This window comes from Ascaphus truei, chromosome 1, assembly GCF_040206685.1.
Source record: "Ascaphus truei isolate aAscTru1 chromosome 1, aAscTru1.hap1, whole genome shotgun sequence".
Classification (NCBI taxonomy): Eukaryota; Metazoa; Chordata; class Amphibia; order Anura; family Ascaphidae; genus Ascaphus; species Ascaphus truei.
The window spans coordinates 545,690,164-545,712,773 of NC_134483.1; the positions used below are offsets into that span (position 1 = coordinate 545,690,164).

The following is a 22,610-nucleotide window of genomic DNA, read 5'->3' on the forward strand; positions in this document are numbered from 1 at the left end:
GTCTTATTACAGGGCCAGTCACAGAGAGTGCGCTGCACACCTCCCGCCAGCTGGTGGCACTGTGTGTATCCTGCACTTTCTGCTCCTGTCACCAGCATGTCTCAGGGACATGTCCTGCACACCTCCCGCCAGCAGGTGGCACTGTGTGTACCCAGCACTCTCTGCACCTGTCACTGCAGCATGTCTCAGTGACATGCCCTGCACAGCTTCCGCCAGCAGGTGGCACTGTGTGTACCCTGCACTTTCTGCTCCTGTCACTGCAGCATGTCTCAGGGACATGTCCTGCACACCTCCCGACAGCAGGTGGCACTGTGCGTGTAGTGAATTCGATGCGGCTCTCCCTGCCGTTCTCACTGCCGCTCTCCCTGCAGCATGGCTCAGGGTCATGTCCGGCTCCCGCCTGCCCCCTGCTGCTCTCAGCCTCAGGCAGGTGAGCGCTATCTCCTCCTTTATATCAGGGGCTCGCGTTGTAATCCAGTGCAGGGACAGTAAGGTCAGAGTGCAGGGGCAGTAAGGAAAGAGTGCAGGGGCAGTAAGGACAGAGTGCAGGGGCAGTAAGGAAAGAGTGCAGGGACAGTAAGGAAAGAGTGCAGGGGCAGTAAGGTCAGAGTGCAGGGGCAGTAAGGTCAGAGTGCAGGGACAGTAAGGACAGGGTGCAGGGACAGTGAGGACAAAGTGCAGGGACAGTGAGGTCAGAGTGCAGGGGCAGTGAGGTCAGAGTGCAGGGGCAGTGAGGTCAGAGTGCAGGGACAGTAAGGACAGGGTGCAGGGACAGTGAGGTCAGAGTGCAAAGGCAGTGAGGAAAGAGTGCAAAGGCAGTGAGGAAAGAGTGCAGGGGCAGTAAGGAAAGAGTGCAGGGACAGTAAGGTCAGAGGGCATGAGTAGTAAGGTCAGAGTGCAGGGGCAGTAAGGACAGGGTGCAGGGGCAGTGAGGAAAGAGTGCAGGGGCAGTAAGGACAGAGTGCAGGGGCAGTAAGGACAGAGTGCAGGGGCAGTAAGGACAGGGTGCAGGGGCAGTGAGGAAAGAGTGCAGGGGCAGTAAGGTCAGAGTGCAGGGGCAGTAAGGACAGGGTGCAGGGGCAGTAAGGTCAGAGTGCAGGGGCAGTTAGGACAGAGTGCAGGGACTGTAAGGTCAGAGTGCAGGGGCAGTAAGGTCAGAGTGCAGGGGCAGTAAGGACAGGGTGCAGGGGCAGTAAGGACAGAGTGCAGGGACTGTAAGGTCAGAGTGCAGAGGCAGTAAGGTCAGAGTGCAGAGGCAGTAAGGACAGAGTGCAGGGGCAGTAAGGACAGAGTGCAGGGACAGTAAGGTCAGAGTGCAGAGGCAGTGAGGACAGAGTGCAGGGGCAGTAAGGTCAGGGTGCAGGGGTAGTAAGGACAGGGTGCAGGGGCAGTAAGGAAAGAGTGCAGAGGCAGTGAGGAAAGAGTGCAGGGACAGTAAGGACAGAGTGCAGGGGCAGTAAGGTCAGAGTGCAGGGGCAGTAAGGTCAGAGTGCAGGGACAGTAAGGTCAGAGTGCAGGGGCAGTGAGGAAAGAGTGCAGGGGCAGTAAGGAAAGAGTGCAGGGACAGTAAGGAAAGAGTGCAGGGGCAGTAAGGAAAGAGTGCAGGGACAGTAAGGAAAGACTGCAGGGGCAGTAAGGAAAGAGTGCAGGGACAGTAAGGACAGAGTGCAGGGACAGTAAGGAAAGAGTGCAGGGGCAGTAAGGAAAGAGTGCAGGGGCAGTGAGGTCAGAGTGCAGGGGCAGTGAGGAAAGGGTGCAGGGGCAGTAAGGAAAGAGTGCAGGGGCAGTAAGGAAAGAGTGCAGGGGCAGTAAGGAAAGAGTGCAGGGGCAGTAAGGAAAGAGTGCAGGGGCAGTAAGGTCAGAGTGCAGGGGCAGTAAGGTCAGAGTGCAGGGACAGTAAGGACAGGGTGCAGGGGCAGTGAGGACAGAGTGCAGGGGCAGTGAGGAAAGAGTGCAGGGACAGTAAGGTCAGAGTGCAGGGGCAGTGAGGTCAGAGTGCAGGAGCAGTGAGGAAAGAGTGCAGGGACAGTAAGGTCAGAGGGCATGAGTAGTAAGGTCAGAGTGCAGGGGCAGTAAGGTCAGAGTGCAGGGGCAGTAAGGTCAGAGTGCAGGGGCAGTAAGGTCAGAGTGCAGGGACAGTAAGGACAGGGTGCAGGGGCAGTGAGGACAGAGTGCAGGGGCAGTGAGGAAAGAGTGCAGGGACAGTAAGGTCAGAGTGCAGGGGCAGTGAGGAAAGAGTGCAGGGGCAGTAAGGTCAGAGTGCAGGGGCAGTGAGGAAAGAGTGCAGGGGCAGTGAGATCAGAGTGCAGGGGCAGTGAGGAAAGGGTGCAGGGGCAGTAAGGAAAGAGTGCAGGGGCAGTAAGGAAAGAGTGCAGGGGCAGTAAGGAAAGAGTGCAGGGACAGTAAGGAAAGAGTGCAGGGGCAGTAAGGTCAGAGTGCAGGGGCAGTAAGGACAGAGTGCAGGGACTGTAAGGTCAGAGTGCAGAGGCAGTAAGGTCAGAGTGCAGAGGCAGTAAGGTCAGAGTGCAGAGGCAGTGAGGAAAGTGTGCAGGGGCAGTGAGGACAGAGTGCAGGGGCAGGAAGGTCAGAGTGCAGGGGCAGTAAGGACAGGGTGCAGGGGCAGTAAGGAAAGAGTGCAGGGGCAGTAAGGAGAGAGTGCAGGGGCAGTGAGGTCAGAGTGCAGAGGCAGTAAGGAAAGAGTGCAGAGGCAGTGAGGACAGAGTGCAGGGGCAGTAAGGACAGAGTGCAGGGGCAGTAAGGACAGAGTGCAGGGGCAGTAAGGACAGAGTGCAGGGGTAGTAAGGACAGGGTGCAGGGGCAGTAAGGACAGAGTGCAGGGACTGTAAGGTCAGAGTGCAGAGGCAGTAAGGTCAGAGTGCAGAGGCAGTAAGGTCAGAGTGCAGGGACAGTAAGGTCAGAGTGCAGGGGCAGTTAGGACAGAGTGCAGGGACTGTAAGGTCAGAGTGCAGGGGCAGTAAGGTCAGAGTGCAGGGGCAGTAAGGACAGGGTGCAGGGGCAGTAAGGACAGAGTGCAGGGACTGTAAGGTCAGAGTGCAGAGGCAGTAAGGTCAGAGTGCAGAGGCAGTAAGGACAGAGTGCAGGGGCAGTAAGGACAGAGTGCAGAGGCAGTGAGGAAAGAGTGCAGGGGCAGTAAGGTCAGGGTGCAGGGGCAGTAAGGACAGGGTGCAGGGGCAGTAAGGAAGAGTGCAGAGGCAGTGAGGAAAGAGTGCAGGGACAGTAAGGACAGAGTGCAGGGGCAGTAAGGTCAGAGTGCAGGGGCAGTAAGGACAGAGTGCAGGGTCAGTAAGGTCAGAGTGCAGGGACAGTAAGGTCAGAGTGCAGGGGCAGTGAGGAAAGGGTGCAGGGGCAGTGAGGAAAGAGTGCAGGGGCAGTAAGGAAAGAGTGCAGGGACAGTAAGGAAAGAGTGCAGGGGCAGTAAGGAAAGAGTGCAGGGGCAGTAAGGAAAGAGTGCAGGGGCAGTAAGGTCAGAGTGCAGGGGCAGTGAGGTCAGAGTGCAGGGGCAGTGAGGAAAGGGTGCAGGGGCAGTAAGGAAAGAGTGCAGGGGCAGTAAGGAAAGAGTGCAGGGGCAGTAAGGAAAGAGTGCAGGGGCAGTAAGGAAAGAGTGCAGGGACAGTAAGGAAAGAGTGCAGGGGCAGTAAGGTCAGAGTGCAGGGGCAGTAAGGTCAGAGTGCAGGAACAGTAAGGACAGGGTGCAGGGGCAGTGAGGACAGAGTGCAGGGGCAGTGAGGAAAGAGTGCAGGGACAGTAAGGTCAGAGTGCAGGGGCAGTGAGGAAAGAGTGCAGGGGCAGTAAGGTCAGAGTGCAGGAGCAGTGAGGAAAGAGTGCAGGGACAGTAAGGTCAGAGGGCATGAGTAGTAAGGTCAGAGTGCAGGGGCAGTAAGGACAGGGTGCAGGGGCAGTGAGGAAAGAGTGCAGGGGCAGTAAGGACAGGGTGCAGGGGCAGTGAGGAAAGAGTGCAGGGGCAGTGAGGACAGAGTGCAGGGGCAGTGAGGAAAGAGTGCAGGGGCAGTAAGGACAGAGTGCAGGGGCAGTGAGGAAAGAGTGCAGGGGCAGTGAGGAAAGAGTGCAGGGGCAGTGAGGAAAGAGTGCAGGGGCAGTGAGGACAGAGTGCAGGGGCAGTAAGGACAGGGTGCAGGGGCAGTAAGGACAGAGTGCAGGTACAGTAAGGTCAGAGTGCAGGGGCAGTAAGGACAGGGTGCAGGGGCAGTAAGGTCAGAGTGCAGGGGCAGTAAGGACAGAGTGCAGGGACTGTAAGGTCAGAGTGCAGGGGCAGTAAGGACAGAGTGCAGGGGTAGTAAGGACAGGGTGCAGGGGCAGTAAGGACAGAGTGCAGGGACTGTAAGGTCAGAGTGCAGAGGCAATAAGGTCAGAGTGCAGAGACAGTAAGGTCAGAGTGCAGAGGCAGTGAGGAAAGGGTGCAGGGGCAGTGAGGACAGAGTGCAGGGGCAGGAAGGTCAGAGTGCAGGGGCAGTAAGGACAGGGTGCAGGGGCAGTAAGGAAAGAGTGCAGGGGCAGTAAGGAGAGAGTGCAGGGGCAGTGAGGTCAGAGTGCAGAGGCAGTAAGGAAAGAGTGCAGAGGCAGTGAGGACAGAGTGCAGGGGCAGTAAGGACAGAGTGCAGGGGCAGTAAGGTCAGAGTGCATGGGCAGTAAGGACAGAGTGCAGGGGTAGTAAGGACAGGGTGCAGGGGCAGTAAGGACAGAGTGCAGGGACTGTAAGGTCAGAGTGCAGAGGCAGTAAGGTCAGAGTGCAGAGGCAGTAAGGTCAGAGTGCAGAGGCAGTAAGGTCAGAGTGCAGGGACAGTAAGGTCAGAGTGCAGGGGCAGTGAGGTCAGAGTGCAGGGGCAGTGAGGAAAGGGTGCAGGGGCAGTAAGGAAAGAGTGCAGGGGCAGTAAGGAAAGAGTGCAGGGACAGTAAGGAAAGAGTGCAGGGGCAGTAAGGTCAGAGTGCAGGGGCAGTAAGGTCAGAGTGCAGGGACAGTAAGGACAGGGTGCAGGGGCAGTGAGGACAGAGTGCAGGGGCAGTGAGGAAAGAGTGCAGGGACCGTAAGGTCAGAGTGCAGGGGCAGTGAGGAAAGAGTGCAGGGGCAGTAAGGTCAGAGTGCAGGAGCAGTGGGGAAAGAGTGCAGGGACAGTAAGGTCAGAGGGCATGAGTAGTAAAGTCAGAGTGCAGGGGCAGTAAGGACAGGGTGCAGGGGCAGTGAGGAAAGAGTGCAGGGGCAGTAAGGACAGGGTGCAGGGGCAGTGAGGAAAGAGTGCAGGGGCAGTGAGGACAGAGTGCAGGGGCAGTGAGGAAAGAGTGCAGGGGCAGTAAGGACAGAGTGCAGGGGCAGTAAGGAAAGAGTGCAGGGGCAGTAAGGAAAGAGTGCAGGGGCAGTAAGGACAGGGTGCAGGGGCAGTAAGGTCAGAGTGCAGGGGCAGTAAGGTCAGGGTGCAGGGGCAGTAAGGTCAGAGTGCAGGGGCAGTAAGGTCAGAGTGCAGGGGCAGTAAGGACAGAGTGCAGGGACTGTAAGGTCAGAGTGCAGGGGCAGTAAGGACAGAGTGCAGGGGTAGTAAGGACAGGGTGCAGGGGCAGTAAGGACAGAGTGCAGGGACTGTAAGGTCAGAGTGCAGAGGCAGTAAGGTCAGAGTGCAGGGACAGTAAGGTCAGAGTGCAGAGGCAGTGAGGAAAGGGTGCAGGGGCAGTGAGGACAGAGTGCAGGGGCAGGAAGGTCAGAGTGCAGGGGCAGTAAGGACAGGGTGCAGGGGCAGTAAGGAAAGAGTGCAGGGGCAGTAAGGAGAGATTGCAGGGGCAGTGAGGTCAGAGTGCAGAGGCAGTGAGGAAAGAGTGCAGAGGCAGTGAGGACAGAGTGCAGGGGCAGTAAGGACAGAGTGCAGGGGCAGTAAGGACAGAGTGCAGGGGCAGTAAGGACAGAGTGCAGGGGTAGTAAGGACAGGGTGCAGGGGCAGTAAGGACAGAGTGCAGGGACTGTAAGGTCAGAGTGCAGAGGCAGTAAGGTCAGAGTGCAGAGGCAGTAAGGTCAGAGTGCAGGGACAGTAAGGTCAGAGTGCAGAGGCAGTGAGGAAAGGGTGCAGGGGCAGTGAGGACAGAGTGCAGGGGCAGGAAGGTCAGTGTGCAGGGGCAGTAAGGACAGGGTGCAGGGGCAGTAAGGAAAGAGTGCAGGGGCAGTAAGGAGAGAGTGCAGGGGCAGTGAGGTCAGAGTGCAGAGGCAGTGAGGACAGAGTGCAGGGTCAGTAAGGACAGAGTGCAGGGGCAGTAAGGTCAGAGTGCAGGGACAATAAGGTCAGAGTGCAGGGGCAGTGAGGTCAGAGTGCAGGGGCAGTGAGGACAGGGTGCAGGGGCAGTGAGGACAGGGTGCAGGGGCAGTGAGGAAAGAGTGCAGGGACAGTAAGGAAAGAGTGCAGGGACAGTAAGGAAAGAGTGCAGGGGCAGTAAGGAAAGAGTGCAGGGGCAGTAAGGAAAGAGTGCATGGGCAGTGAGGTCAGAGTGCAGGGACAGTAAGGAATGAGTGCAGGGGCAGTGAGGATAGAGTGCAGGGGCAGCGAGGAAAGGGTGCAGTGAGGACATAGTGCAGGGGCAGTAAGGTCAGAGTGCAGGGACAATAAGGTCAGAGTGCAGGGGCAGTGAGGTCAGAGTGTAGGGGCAGTGAGGTCAGAGTGCAGGGGCAGTGAGGTCAGAGTGCAGGCGCAGTGAGGTCAGAGTGCAGGGACAGTAAGGACAGAGTGCAGGAGCAGTAAGGAGAGAGTGCAGGGGCAGTGAGGTCAGAGTGCAGGGGCAGTGAGGACATGGTGCAGGGGCAGTAAGGACAGAGTGCAGGGGCAGTAAGGAAAGAGTGCAGGGGCAGTGAGGTCAGAGTGCAGGGGCAGTGAGGTCAGAGTGCAGGGGCAGTGAGGAAAGGGTGCAGGGGCAGTAAGGAAAGAGTGCAGGGGCAGTAAGGAAAGAGTGCAGGGGCAGTAAGGACAGAGTGCAGGGGCAGTGAGGTCAGAGTGCAGGGGCAGTAAGGTCAGAGTGCAGATGCAGTAAGGTCAGAGTGCAGGGACAATAAGGTCAGAGTGCAGGGGCAGTGAGGTCAGAGTGCAGGGGCAGTGAGGACAGGGTGCAGGGGCAGTGAGGACAGGGTGCAGGGGCAGTGAGGACAGGGTGCAGGGGCAGTAAGGAAAGAGTGCAGGGACAGTAAGGAAAGAGTGCAGGGACAGTAAGGAAAGAGTGCAGGGACAGTAAGGAAAGAGTGCAGGGGCAGTAAGGAAAGATTGCAGGGGCAGTAAGGAAAGAGTGCATGGGCAGTGAGGTCAGAGTGCAGGGACAGTAAGGAAAGAGTGCAGGGGCAGTGAGGATAGAGTGCAGGGGCAGCGAGGAAAGGGTGCAGTGAGGACAGAGTGCAGGGGCAGTAAGGTCAGAGTGCAGGGACAATAAGGTCAGAGTGCAGGGGCAGTGAGGTCAGAGTGCAGGGGCAGTGAGGTCAGAGTGCAGGGGCAGTGAGGTCAGAGTGCAGGGGCAGTGAGGTCAGAGTGCAGGCGCAGTGAGGTCAGAGTGCAGGGACAGTAAGGACAGAGTGCAGGAGCAGTAAGGAGAGAGTGCAGGGGCAGTGAGGACAGAGTGCATGGACAGTAAGGACAGAGTGCAGGGGCAGTAAGGAAAGAGTGCAGGGGCAGTGAGGTCAGAGTGCAGGGGCAGTGAGGTCAGAGTGCAGGTGGCCCAATCAGTGGCTGAGTTCAAGACTGAGTCACTTTTGCTGCAGCTGGGACTGGTGGAGGCACCTGTGCAGAAGCAGGGATATCCTGAAAACCTGACCTGTTGGAGGGTGGTCCTGAGGTCTGTAGTGGAGATCCCCTGCTATAGAACAATGTTTAACAAGTTAATGTGCGCTTCAAACCGTGCAGAAATAACACGTTGTGTCACGGCCTACAGAATCTGCCACAAACAAGATCTGCCAGTAGTCTGCGTGTGGCAGAAATCTCACGGTTCCTGTGGTTGTATAGTAAGCAGCAAATACTCCAGACGGCCTTCAGCGCACGGCTGTGAAATGTTCCAGCTATAGACATTAGAGAAAAACAAGAAAAAAGCGCACACCTCATAGTGTAGTATGTTAGTTTTACTTGGCAAGAAAAGATAAAAGTTGCACTTACAAAATGTCAGTGCAATGAAAGCACTGAATGTGAACACTCTAGGGGTATCTCAGCATAGGTAGCGTCTGTGTACTCCTGTCCACCTCCACTGAAGCGTCCGTCAGGTCTGCCCTGTTGGTGTAGGTTCCTCCAAGTGCAAAGTGTTTCCACACCACGTGGGGCGCCGCGTCGCTGTATTAATGCGTCACTACCGACATTACCGGCGCCTCTCACAGGCACCGGCGGTGCCCTGATACCTGTAATGTTCCCCTCGGCTCGAGCACTGACCGATTACCTGTATATCAGGCTGGGCATCATTGTTATACTGTACATAAGTTAGGGGGAACGATTGGGGATACTTTGCATTTAAAGCATTTTGGGCCATGTTTACTAAGCAGTGTGACTCCACAAGACACCTGTGAGTAATATGCGACTGCGGTTCTGATGGATCAGCGCTTCATAGTAAACATGTTCTTTATTTATAAAACTCTTCATAATGCACAGGGGTTAAAGGGCCCAGTTTGGACACACACTGGGAGTCAGTGGTGACTTGTCTGCTTCTCCCACCAGTTCATGCTCAGGCAGCGCAGGGGTTAGAGGGCCCAGTTTGGACACACACAGGGAGCGAGTATGACTTGTCTCCTTCTCCCATCAGTTCATGCTCAGGCAGCAGGTGCTGGGTCTGTACAGGAAGATTTTACGGGCTGTTCGTCAGATCCCCAATGCTTCAGACCGTCGATACACGGAAGAGTGGGCGCGGGAGGAGTTCAAGAGGAATAAAGGGACAACAGAGGAGGTGAGAGAACCTGTGGGGCGTCGTGTATCTAATCATCTCTTCATTAATCCAGCTCCAACTCCGCAGAGAGCATGCACACACACACAAAATGTAGGTTATGGTGGGTGAAAAGGTGACTAAAAACCCTTCATTCACTGTATAGCATATACAAATATTACTTGTGAGCACATTCGCATGTCTTAGACAGGTCTGCAACCCTGCTTTTCACCATCACCCGCAATACAGTGCTTCCACTGCAGCAAGGGATTCTGGGAAATTACATGCAAATGAGCACACAGTGCCACCTTTTGTCTGAAATCCATTATAACTTGGAACCCGTAAGCCAATGCTCGCTGTTTAAAAACACAGCTTTTAAACATAGCGTGGGATGAGATGCAAAGCCAGTGAACCCACTCACAGACAGACTGTTTCGTCTTTGTGGGTCTCATCAGTGGCAGGTTGGTTGTTCAGTCTCAAATTGCAAAAGTGTGTGTGTGTGTCTTCTCAACCCTCTACACGTGTTTTCTCCTGCACTTCTGGGATTTGCTCTGGATCAGCGGTGGACCTTGTGCTGACTCTTCCTGCTGGACTCTCATGTTTATGGCTTATGAAGGCTCCACGCTGGGCTAAGTATTGCCTCAGTTTGCTTTGATATTTGACTTTGACCCCCGTTTACCTGGGAGTCTGTTTCTGGTAGCCACTGTGGTGCACATAGTTATCCATGTTTGTGCAGCAAGTTCCTCCCTGCCTGATGTTACACAGAGGGGTGTCTCATGTTTAGTTTTGGCGTACACATGCTGCATGGTTTTTAAGTGGGTGCTTCTCTCATTACTGTCACTCACACAGTGATTACCTCCTCACCCATCATACTACTGCAGAGTAGCGTTGGCACATGCGATTCCATGGGTTCTATGCTCTTTCCCAGCCCACTTTCTAACCTCACGGTGTTAGACTCTTGGTTAGTGCAGGATTCCTGGGGGTTTTTTTTTTGCTTTATTTAGCCTGCATGTTTAGACTTCTTTGACCGGACGGTCACACAGGTGGGAGACATTTACATGCCTCACAAATCTGTTGGTATAGTGTCATCACTATATCTATTATAGCTTTTGTTTTGGTCATCACTAGCAGGTATTACATCACATGTGCCTTGGATTAGCCGTGCACCAGTACGACAATGTGCCCGGGATTAGCCGTGCACCAGTACGACAATGTGCCCGGGATTAGCCGTGCACCTGTACGACAATGTGCCCGGGATTAGCCGTGCACCTGTACGACAATGTGCCTGGGATTAGCCGTGCACCAGTACGACAATGTGTCTGGGACTAGCCTTGCACCAGTACGACAATGTGCCTGGGATTAGCCGTGCACCAGTACGACAATGTGCCTGGGATTAGGAATGCTCCAGTACGACAATGTGCCCGGGATTAGCCGTGCACCAGTACGACAATGTGCCCGGGATTAGCCGTGCACCAGTACGACAATGTGCCCGGGATTAGCAGTGCACCAGTACGACAATGTGCCCAGGATTAGCCGTGCACCAGTACGACAATGTGCCCGGGATTAGCCGTGCACCAGTACGACAATGTGCCCGGGATTAGCAGTGCACCAGTACGACAATGTGCCCGGGATTAGCCGTGCACCAGTACGACAATGTGCCCGGGATTAGCCGTGCACCAGTACGACAATGTGCCCAGGATTAGCCGTGCACCAGTACGACAATGTGCCCGGGATTAGCCATGCACCAGTATGACAATGTGCCCGGGATTAGCCGTGCACCAGTACGACAATGTGCCCGGGATTAGCCGTGCACCAGTGTACGACAATGTGCCCGGGATTAGCCGTGCACCAGTACGACAATGTGCCTGGGATTAGCCATGCACCAGTACGACAATGTGCCCGGGATTAGCCGTGCACCAGTACGACAATGTGCCCGGGATTAGCCGGCACCAGTACGACAATGTGCCTGGGATTAGCAGTGCTCCAGTACGACATTGCGCCTGGGATTAGCCGTGCACCAGTACGACAATGTGCCCGGGATTAGCTGTACACCAGTACGACAATGTGCCCGGGATTAGCCGTGCACCAGTACGACAATGTGCCCGGGATTAGCCGTGCACCAGTACGACAATGTGCCCGGGATTAGCAGTGCTCCAGTACGACAATGTGCCCGGGATTAGCCGTGCACCAGTACGACAATGTGCCTGGGATTAGCCGTGCACCTGTACGACAATGTGCCCGGGATTAGCAGTGCACCTGTACGACAATGTGCCTGGGATTAGCCGTGCACCAGTACGACAATGTGCCTGGGATTAGCCGTGCACCAGTACGACAATGTGCCCGGGATTAGCCGTGCACCAGTACGACTGTGTCCGGGATTAGCCGTGCACCAGTACGACAATGTGCCCGGGATTAGCCGTGCAGCTGTACGACAATGTGCCCGGGATTAGCCGTGCACCAGTACGACAATGTGCCCGGGATTAGCCGTGCGCCAGTACGACACTGCCCGGGATTAGCCGTGCACCAGTACGACAATGTGCTAGGGATTAGCTGTGCACCAGTACGACAATGTGCCCGGGATTAGCAGTGCACCAGTACGACAATGTGCCCGGGATTAGCCGTGCAGCTGTACGACAATGTGCCCGGGATTAGCCGTGCAGCTGTACGACAATGTGCCCGGGATTAGCCGTGCACCAATACGACAATGTGCCCGGGATTAGCCGTGCACCAGTACGACAATGTGTCCGGGATTAGCCGTGCACCAGTACGACAATGTGCCCGGGATTAGCCGTGCACCAGTACGACAATGTGCCTGGGATTAGCCGTGCACCAGTACGACAATGTGCCCGGGATTAGCCATGCACCAGTACGACAATGTGCCTGGGATTAGCAGTGCTCCAGTACGACAATGTGCCCGGGATTAGCCGTGCACCAATGTGCCCGGGATTAGCAGTGCACCAGTACGACAATGTGCCTGGGATTAGCAGTGCACCAGTACGACAATGTGCCCGGGATTAGCCGTGCACCAGTACGACACTGTGCCCGGGATTAGCCATGCACCTGTACGACAATGTGCCCGGGATTAGCTGTGCACCAGTACGACAATGTGCCCGCGATTAGCCATGCACCAGTACGACAATGTGCCCGGGATTAGCCGTGCACCAGTACGACAATGTGCCCGGGATTAGCCGTGCACCAGTACGACAATGTGCCCGGGATTAGCCGTGCACCAGTACGACAATGTGCCCTGGATTAGCCGTGCACCAGTATGTCAATGTGCCCGGGATTAGCTGTGCACCAATGTGCCCGGGATTAGCCGTGCACCAGTACGACAATGTGCCCGGGATTAGCCGTGCATCAGTACGACAATGTGCCCGGGATTAGCCGTGCACCAGTACGTCAATGTGCCCGGGATTAGCCGTGCACCTGTACGACAATGTGCCCGGGATTAGCCGTGCACCAGTACGACAATGTGCCCGGGATTAGCCGTGCGCCAGTATGACACTGCCCGGGATTAGCCGTGCACCAGTACGACTGTGTCCGGGATTAGCCGTGCAGCTGTACGACAATGTGCCCGGGATTAGCCGTGCACCAGTACGACAATGTGTCCGGGATTAGCCGTGCACCAGTACGACAATGTGCCCGGGATTAGCCGTGCACCAGTACGACAATGTGCCTGGGATTAGCCGTGCACCAGTACGACAATGTGCCCGGGATTAGCCGTGCACCAGTACGACAATGTGCCCGGGATTAGCAGTGCTCCAGTACGACAATGTGCCCGGGATTAGCCATGCACCAGTACGACAATGTGCCCGGGATTAGCCATGCACCAGTACGACAATGTGCCCGGGATTAGCCGTGCACAAGTACGACAATGTGCCCGGGATTAGCCGTGCACCAGTACAACAATGTGCCTGGGATTAGCAGTGCTCCAGTACGACAATGTGCCCGGGATTAGCCGTGCACCAATGTGCCCGGGATTAGCCGTGCACCAGTACGACACTGTGCCCAGGATTAGCCGTGCACCTGTACGACAATGTGCCCGGGATTAGCCGTGCACCAGTACGACAATGTGCCCGGGATTAGCCGTGCACCAGTACGACAATGTGACCGGGTTTAGCCGTGCACCAGTACGACAATGTGCCCGGGATTAGCCGTGCACCAGTACGTCAATGTGCCCGGGATTAGCCGTGCACCAATGTGCCCGGGATTAGCCGTGCACCAGTACGACAATGTGCCCGGGATTAGCCGTGCACCAGTACGACAATGTGCCCGGGATTAGCCGTGCACCAGTACGTCAATGTGCTCGGGATTAGCCGTGCACCTGCACGACAATGTGCCCGGGATTAGCCGTGCACCAGTACGACAATGTGCCCGGGATTAGCCGTGCACCAGTACGACAATGTGCCTGGGATTAGCCGTGCACCAGTACGACAATGTGCCTGGGATTAGCCGTGCACCAGTACGACAATGTGCCTGGGATTAGCCGTGCACCAGTACGACAATGTGCCTGGGATTAGCCGTGCACCAGTACGACAATGTGCCTGGGATTAGCCGTGCACTAGTACGACAATGTGCCCGGGATTAGCCGTGCACCAGTACGACAATGTGCCCGGGATTAGCCTTGCACCAGTACCACAATGTGCCTGTGATTAGCCGTGCACCAGTACGACAATGCCTGGGATTAGCCGTGCACCAGTACGACAATGTGCCCGTGATTAGCCGTGCACCAGTACGACACTGCCCGGGATTAGCCATGCACCAGTACGACAATGTGCCCGGGATTAGCCGTGCACCAGTACGACAATGTGCCCGGGATTAGCAGTGCACCAGTACGACAATGTGCCCGGGATTAGCCGTGCACCAGTACGACAATGTGCCCGGGATTAGCTGTGCACCAGTACGACAATGTGCCCGGGATTAGCCGTGCACCAGTACGACAATGTGTCCGGGATTAGCCGTGCACCAATACGACAATGTGCCCGGGATTAGCCATGCACCAGTACGACAATGTGCCCGGGATTAGCCGTGCACCAGTACGACACTGCCCGGGATTAGCCATGCACCAGTACGACAATGTGCCCGGGATTAGCTGTGCACCAGTACGACACTGTCCGGGATTAGCCATGCACCAGTACGACACTGTGCCCGGGATTAGCTGTGCACCAGTACGACACTGCCCGGGATTAGCCGTGCACCAGTACGACAATGTGCCCGGGATTAGCTGTGCACCAGTACGACACTGCTCGGGATTAGCCATGCACCAGTACGACACTGTGCCCGGGATTAGCTGTGCACCAGTACGACAATGTGCCCGGGATTAGCCATGCACCAGTACGACACTGCCCGGGATTAGCTGTGCACCAGTACGACACTGCCCGGGATTAGCCATGCACCAGTACGACAATGTGCCCGGGATTAGCCGTGCACCAGTACGACAATGTGCCCGGGATTAGCCGTGCACCAGTACGTCAATGTGCTCGGGATTAGCCGTGCACCTGCACGACAATGTGCCCGGGATTAGCCGTGCACCAGTACGACAATGTGCCCGGGATTAGCCGTGCACCAGTACGACAATGTGCCTGGGATTAGCCGTGCACCAGTACGACAATGTGCCTGGGATTAGCCGTGCACAGTACGACAATGTGCCTGGGATTAGCCGTGCACCAGTACGACAATGTGCCTGGGATTAGCCGTGCACCAGTACGACAATGTGCCTGGGATTAGCCGTGCACTAGTACGACAATGTGCCCGGGATTAGCCATGCACCAGTACGACAATGTGCCCGGGATTAGCCTTGCACCAGTACCACAATGTGCCTGTGATTAGCCGTGCACCAGTACGACAATGCCTGGGATTAGCCGTGCACCAGTACGACAATGTGCCCGTGATTAGCCGTGCACCAGTACGACACTGCCCGGGATTAGCCATGCACCAGTACGACAATGTGCCCGGGATTAGCCGTGCACCAGTACGACAATGTGCCCGGGATTAGCAGTGCACCAGTACGACAATGTGCCCGGGATTAGCCGTGCACCAGTACGACAATGTGCCCGGGATTAGCTGTGCACCAGTACGACAATGTGCCCGGGATTAGCCGTGCACCAGTACGACAATGTGTCCGGGATTAGCCGTGCACCAATACGACAATGTGCCCGGGATTAGCCATGCACCAGTACGACAATGTGCCCGGGATTAGCCGTGCACCAGTACGACACTGCCCGGGATTAGCCATGCACCAGTACGACAATGTGCCCGGGATTAGCTGTGCACCAGTACGACACTGTCCGGGATTAGCCATGCACCAGTACGACACTGTGCCCGGGATTAGCTGTGCACCAGTACGACACTGCCCGGGATTAGCCGTGCACCAGTACGACAATGTGCCCGGGATTAGCTGTGCACCAGTACGACACTGCTCGGGATTAGCCATGCACCAGTACGACACTGTGCCCGGGATTAGCTGTGCACCAGTACGACAATGTGCCCGGGATTAGCCATGCACCAGTACGACACTGCCCGGGATTAGCTGTGCACCAGTACGACACTGCCCGGGATTAGCCATGCACCAGTACGACAATGTGCCCGGGATTAGCTGTGCACCAGTACGACACTGCCCGGGATTAGCCATGCACCAGTACGACACTGTGCCCGGGATTAGCTGTGCACCAGTACGACACTGTGCCCGGGATTAGCTGTGCACCAGTACGACACTGCCCGGGATTAGCCATGCACCAGTACGACAATGTGCCCGGGATTAGCCATGCACCAGTACGACAATGTGCCCGGGATTAGCCGTGCACCAGTACGACACTGCCCGGGATTAGCCATGCACCAGTACGACAATGTGCCCGGGATTAGCTGTGCACCAGTACGACACTGTCCGGGATTAGCCATGCACCAGTACGACACTGTGCCCGGGATTAGCTGTGCACCAGTACGACACTGCCCGGGATTAGCCGTGCACCAGTACGACAATGTGCCCGGGATTAGCTGTGCACCAGTACGACACTGCCCGGGATTAGCCATGCACCAGTACGACACTGTGCCCGGGATTAGCTGTGCACCAGTACGACACTGTGCCCGGGATTAGCTGTGCACCAGTACGACACTGCCCGGGATTAGCCATGCACCAGTACGACAATGTGCCCGGGATTAGCTGTGCACCAGTACGACACTGCCCGGGATTAGCCATGCACCAGTACGACACTGTGCCCGGGATTAGCTGTGCACCAGTACGACACTGTGCCCGGGATTAGCCATGCACCAGTACGACACTGTGCCCGGGATTAGCTGTGCACCAGTACGACACTGTGCCCGGGATTAGCTGTGCACCAGTACGACACTGCCCGGGATTAGCCATGCACCAGTACGACAATGTGCCCGGGATTAGCTGTGCACCAGTACGACACTGCCCGGGATTAGCCATGCACCAGTACGACACTGTGCCCGGGATTAGCTGTGCACCAGTACGACACTGTGCCCGGGATTAGCCATGCACCAGTACGACACTGTGCCCGGGATTAGCTGTGCGCATCGTTACATGATTTCCCTTTTTCTAAACTTTAGTGATATTTTTTTTTTTAATTAAAAATTTTAAACTTGTGGAAATTGCCAGTGGATTAGTCCCTGCAGATTGCAGTTTCACAACATGCAACAATTCTTGCAGGAAACAGTGTTTTGCTTTGAGTTGCAGGGCAGTCTCGGACGTTTCGCCGCAACCAAAACCCTACAGGTGTTCCGCCACTGGGAAACGTCACCACAGGACATTCCGATCGCCTTCTGCTGCATGCCCGACCAGACAAGCAAGCTGTGCCGTGCCCGACCGCCCGCTCCGACAACCGCATGTTTAAATGACCAGCGGGACATTTAAAGATGGCGCTTTGGAGCGGCATGTCTAGCCAGCGTTGCAGTCCCGCGCGGGATAGTTAAACATGTTGCTGTCAGAGCGGCAGGCCTGGCTTGGCTTGTTGGGTCAGGTGTGCGGCAGACAGGATATCGCGGCGAAGTGTCTTGCAGCGAGTTGCCCTGCGGTGAAGTGTCACATTCCGGGTTTCAGGGTGCCATTCATGGACTTTCACTTTGCTATCTTGCTTATAGATTGTGTTTACAATTGTCACCCATGTGTTAGCAACAGCATCAGCAGCTTCCCAGTAAGGAGAGGCACGGGGCTGTTACAGTGAAGGAACCTTTCATGCTTTGAAAAGCGCAAGAGAATCCATAGGAAATATGATAACCGTAAACTGTCCGTGTTTGTGTCTTTCTTTATAATTGCAAAAACAATCAACCCGTGTCATTCGATGGAAGAGTTTCCATGGAAGGCCAACATCCGTACAACACGTTGGGTCCTGAGAGTTTTGTTGCAGTGCTGTAATGTGCACCTCACTTTTACCCTCGGATGTGTCTCCTGCTCAGGTCTTTCTCTTCTCTTTCAGGTCACGGTCCGAATGATGCTGGCTCAGGGACAGAAGCAGCTGCAGGAACTGGAGAGAACACTTCAACTGGCCAAATCCTAACGGCAGGGCGGCCGCCCCGTGACCACCCGCATAGGTCCAGCCAGTCCACATATTCATGCAGGGATGTCCCGCTGAAGTAAAAGAGGTCCACACAAGGATGTGATATTTGCTTCAACCAACATGCCAGAAGAACCGAGGAGGGACCCATTTAGCACTTCTCTCATCTCTATAAGTACGGCACTCTGTGACATTAAGGGCACCGCTAAAAGTCAGCCTCCTGCAACGCTCCTTCGGAGTGGCGACGCACGTGGGCCGGAGCTTTGGGATTGTTACCAAGGATTATAGTTGAATCTGTACACGTGACTGACGTTCCCATTAAACAACCTCTCTGCAAACTCTGTGTTAAAGACTAATAATAGATTTGATGTACAGCCGCAGTTAATGTTCACAAAGCCGGGGGGAGGGGGGGGGGATCTGACCACGACATCCACCGGCCGGGGGGACAATCTCACTAGGAGGTCCTATTCAGAAGAAAAAACTCCCCGTAGGCCCTGGCAGCTTTTACTCTCCTCTGAGTCGCAGTGTTTTGCTTTTTATGCCGCGACTCCGGGGACAATGCATCGGCTGTATCTGTAGGTGGTGTTACCATTTCTTTTTATAGCTTCATTATAGTGTACACGGCTTTCCAAAACCCGTGGGTTTCTTCCTTAAGTGACTAATAATAGCATGTATAGCTGCCGTCCTCCTTTTTTCTTTTGTGCTTTTTATAATGAAACCTGTTACTGTGATAGCCTGGCTGTCTGTGGTTATGCTTGTGCATTGTTTGGGAGGTGTCACGGTGGACCAGAACTTGTCAACACTTTTTATATTTTTGGGATTCTCGATTGAACATAACAAGGAGGCAAAATAAATTGTCATTTATTTCTTAACAGCTTCAGAATACACATAATGCAACACTTACTGGGATGGGGAAACAAAATAAATTGTCCTTTGCAAGAAATGCAGTCTCTGATTTAAAGTCCGTTTGGCTAGATCGCAAGTTGCCGATCTAATATCTCCACCAAATGAAGAAAGTTTGTAGTAGTTCGTAAGAATTCGTTCGGGAGTCACCAGGGCTAACGAATTCCTGAAGTAGGGGTAAATCCTTAGTTACGATGTTGTTAACCCCTTGCGTCCTGGAACTGCTACCGCTGTACTTGAACAGAATCCTGTGCAAAGCTTGGATATGTCATGAATCACACGGGATAGCTCGGCGGGCAGGTTTATAGGGGTCACAGACCTATCTCTAACATAATAATAATAACATAATAAAGTCCTGATAGGACGAAACGCGTCAGAGGATCCTCCTCGTGTTTTTAACCTGGGCTTGTATGCCTGAATAAAGTATTTTTGCTGCACCCTGCCTCCAGCCGTACTTCATAGCAGTGCTCGTCCTACTTCCCTTCCTCTCTATCTCTAACATGCATGCCCAATCCCCTCCATGGGAACATTTAACCCACCAATCCCCGATTTGCCTGAAGTTTGCAGACCGGGCAAAAAGAGTATTCCGGTTTGTAAAGCGCACGTGTCAGCCTGACACCTATGCGGTTTAACATACCATAGGTTAAGGTTGCTCCACCCTCAACTTGGCGACCCTCAGTCTAGGGTTTGGTCCCAAGGTGTCAATGGCTCATGCTGAGTGCCGCGATCTGGCACTCAGCAACTTCCCGGCCATTTTCACACTTGGAATCTGAGGCTTTTCAATCCTGCACTTCACTAGACTCAGTCTCCCACTTAGCAGGGTCTCTTTGGAGTACAGGAAGGAAAATACCCATAGCTCATTCACCCATAGCATATTTACATACTAAAGGTTTTTTTCCCGGGCTTGCAGAAAAAGCCTTTCCTGCCCGTGTATTTAAAACTAACAGAAAAAGAAATTTTATTAGTAAAGTATGTTGTGCTTATGCTACGGGAATAAACTTTATATGTGGGTGCATGGTTTCTTTATTCTGGGCTGCACAACAAAAATCATAATGGCTAGCCCCTTTGGTTCTCGAGTTAGCGTACTTAATTGAAAGGTGTCTATTGTGGTTTCCGTGGTTAACCTAGTTCTCACGGCAATAGACTTCCCCCTTTCAAGTTAAGAACGCTAACAAGATGAGTGATACATTTTGACAGTACCCACTTCAGTTTTTACTGCAAGCCACTTATCCAATTGACCTTGCGGTTACGAGGTCTCGGGCTTGGATATGGATACCCATTCTTCAAAGCAGACCTCCTTTACACAGCCACGCTTCTTCACTCAGCGCTTGGTTCAGCACTCACAACGCCATCTTGTGCCTAAAAACCAATAGTGCAGTTTGTAAGCATTTGTATTACTACAGGCAGGGAACAGGCTGAAAAATGGGGACAAGAAGGCTGGGAGACGGGCAGATACATCAGGGTAATGCATATACTTTTAACCCCTTCACTCCCAATGCGAGTTGGGGTTAATCAGCTGGGTATAATACCTTTATTAATGCCCTGATTAACCCCTCCATCGCCACAGATGCGAAACCCATGTCTGTGTAAATGCAACTATCTTCCACAGGTATGCCCTTACCTCACACTGCACTCCCTCCAGTACCCTAGGGACCAGGCATCGCACGACAGCCAGGGCATTCCTCACCCTGAATGGCAATATGAAAGTCTCCCAGGGACCATTCAGAGTGATGAAGGCTGACTCTTTCCTAGCCCCCCTCTATAAACTGCCCTTCTCCTCTGCTGATACACCGTAGGCACTCCTATGCAGAGGACGCAGATCACCTGGAAGCACAGGAGGATCTATAATATGTGTCCTGCCCGGCTGGTCCGGGAACAGAACCCTATGCTGTCCTGACCTAGCCCTGACTAATGCTCCTGGCTGCCTATTCACCCTGCACCCTAACTCCGCTAGCACCCTTCTAGGCGATCCTGTCCTAGCAAAGATCCCTAGCACTGCCTTAGCTACCCCCTGAACTAGTGTCCCCATTCCTGGTAACAGGTTCAAGAGCATCCACACACAATCACCCGCTTTACCCTCTGGCTGGCAGGCATCACCGGGGTGACAAAACTCAGCCCCTGCCCCTGATGCCTCCGGCCAGGAGAAAGGCTGCAACAGCTGGGCTCTCATCTGAGTGACCCCCTGATACCCTGTTAGTGGAATGGAGTGGGTTTTCCACAATCCTTGCTGCCTACACTCCCTGGGTCCCACTAACAGTCTCCTACCGGTCCAGACAAAGTCTAACCTGGTAAGTCCCGGCTCCCTACTCCAGAGTCTGCGGTGCCACAGCAAGTGACCTGACCCCCTACTTTCCCGAAACTCGGACGCCCGCAGTCTCATACCTTCTAAGCTGGGGGTCAGCTTTCACTGCATCCCTTAATTCTGTCCCTAACACTAACCACCCACCCTTAGTCTCTAAGTCAGGGGAAACAGGGACAGGTAAAGGGAACAGTAAGTCAGTCACTGGTTGTGACTCAGTAGTCTGGCTTACCTGTCTGGTCTCTGCAGAGACCGTTGAAATGGTTGGTCCCAAATGCAGGGGGACGGGTTTATTCTGTGGTGATCCCTGATGACTGGCTCCTAGGAATTGCTGCAACAGGAGCCAGCTCGGATGTGAACACACACGTAACATGCCCCAAGTTGTTGCCGAGCAAAGCTGCAGCATTTAACCCAGGCAATACCCCCACCTCCGTCATGCCACGACCGGCACCCCAATCCAAAAAGACCTGGGCAACCTGGAGGGACAGCGGTTCTCCATCGGGCATGGTCACTTGCATCTCGGTGCCCGGGAGCAAATCCTCTGGCCGCACCATATCAGGGTGTACCAGGGTAATGCTGGCACCGGAGTCCAGCAAGCCATCCGCTTGCCGGTCCCCGGTGGTCACCCTCCGCAGATGCTTCTGCCGGACATCACTGGGCTGCATCCTCACTGACGCAACCTGATGTCCTCCGATCTCTGCTGCTGGTCCCGAGGTGGCAAGGGCAGGTTCTCCCGTGCACGTCCCACTGTGAGTTGATTCCACGGCTGTGCTTGGCTCCTCTGTGTGTGCCAGTCGCACATGGGCGACTAGCCTCGCAGCTTGTGATCGTTGCCCCTGATGGGGTCCCCCGGACCGGTTCTGGTCCGGACAGTCTGGCCTGAGATATCTGACCTTGTTGTAGGTGAAACACTGCCTCTTGTGCCTAAACTCTGCAGCTTTGGGTGCATCACCTTCTGCTGCAAGCTTGTGGGACCAATGAGTGTTGGTTTGGGCTCCCTTGGCCGGGCTAGCCACATCTTTGGGAGCCACTCTCTTGGTCATCAGAGCCCTGCTGGCCACATACTCATCCGCCATCCTCGCAGCATCTACATGGGTTTTTGGTTTGTGGTCAAAGACCCATGTCCTCACGTCCGAGGGAAGCTGCTGCAAAAGCTGCTGCTGGAACATCAAGTACAGTAGTGTATGGAACTTGGTGATCCCGTACCCCTCCACCCACTGCCACTGGGTCCCCTGCAAAGCCATGCGGACGCCAAAGTCCATATAGGATTCCCGAGGATACTTCTCCCCAGTCCAGAACTTGCCCCGGTATGGTTCTGGGGTGAGGGAATACTGTGTGAGCAGCATACTTTTAATATGACTGTAGTAATCGGCATCCATGTGCGGAATACACTGCACAGTCCGCTTGGCTTTAACGGATAACAATGGACCCAGTCTCGGCACCATGTCCCGTCGTGGGACCCTGTACCGTAGGCACTGCGTTTCAAAGTCATTGAGTAAGGCATCTATCTCATCCGTGCCATCCACGAACTTGCTGAAGCTGTGGTGGTCCACCGGGGAATATCCTGTTCCCTGTTGACAAGGTTGGAGTGGGGGGCTTTTTCGTGCACTGCGGCAAGCATCTGGATACGCTCCGCTGCTATAGCCCTTTCTCCCCATGCAGCCAGGAGAGCTGTGAGCCCAGGGGCAGTAAGTCCGGCAGCCGCAGCGACTACCTCCTCCACACCCGCTGGCGCCAAGCCACCAATATCCATGTGGTCACTTGCTCCCTCCCCATGTCTTGCAGCCCCGGAGCTGGATTAACCTCCTGTATTTCGGGCTGATTGGTGTCCACTGCAACTGCAGCTAAGGGGCAAGGCCCCTCCAATGGAGCCAGTCTGGCTTCATTACTCTCCAAGTCCTCCTCAAGCTGCACCTTTGACCGACTGTCTGTTGTCCATAGCCTGCACATCACTCCACGATCCGCACTTGGTCCCAGGATCGGAACCGTCCTGAGCGTTG

The 22,610-nt window shown here is 54.8% G+C and overlaps 1 protein-coding gene across 1 annotated transcript; it reads left to right on the forward strand.

Annotated features, from left to right (window-relative positions):
• The first annotated feature begins 279 nt into the window (after nucleotides 1–279).
• Nucleotides 280–18,748, forward strand: LYRM2 (LYR motif containing 2). Its single transcript, XM_075573813.1, has 3 exons — nucleotides 280–430; nucleotides 8,779–8,919; nucleotides 17,331–18,748. Exons 1-3 carry the CDS (start codon nucleotides 386–388, stop codon nucleotides 17,409–17,411), a joined length of 267 nt encoding a protein of 88 aa, XP_075429928.1. The 5' UTR covers nucleotides 280–385; the 3' UTR covers nucleotides 17,412–18,748.
• Nucleotides 18,749–22,610: the final 3,862 nt, after the last annotated feature.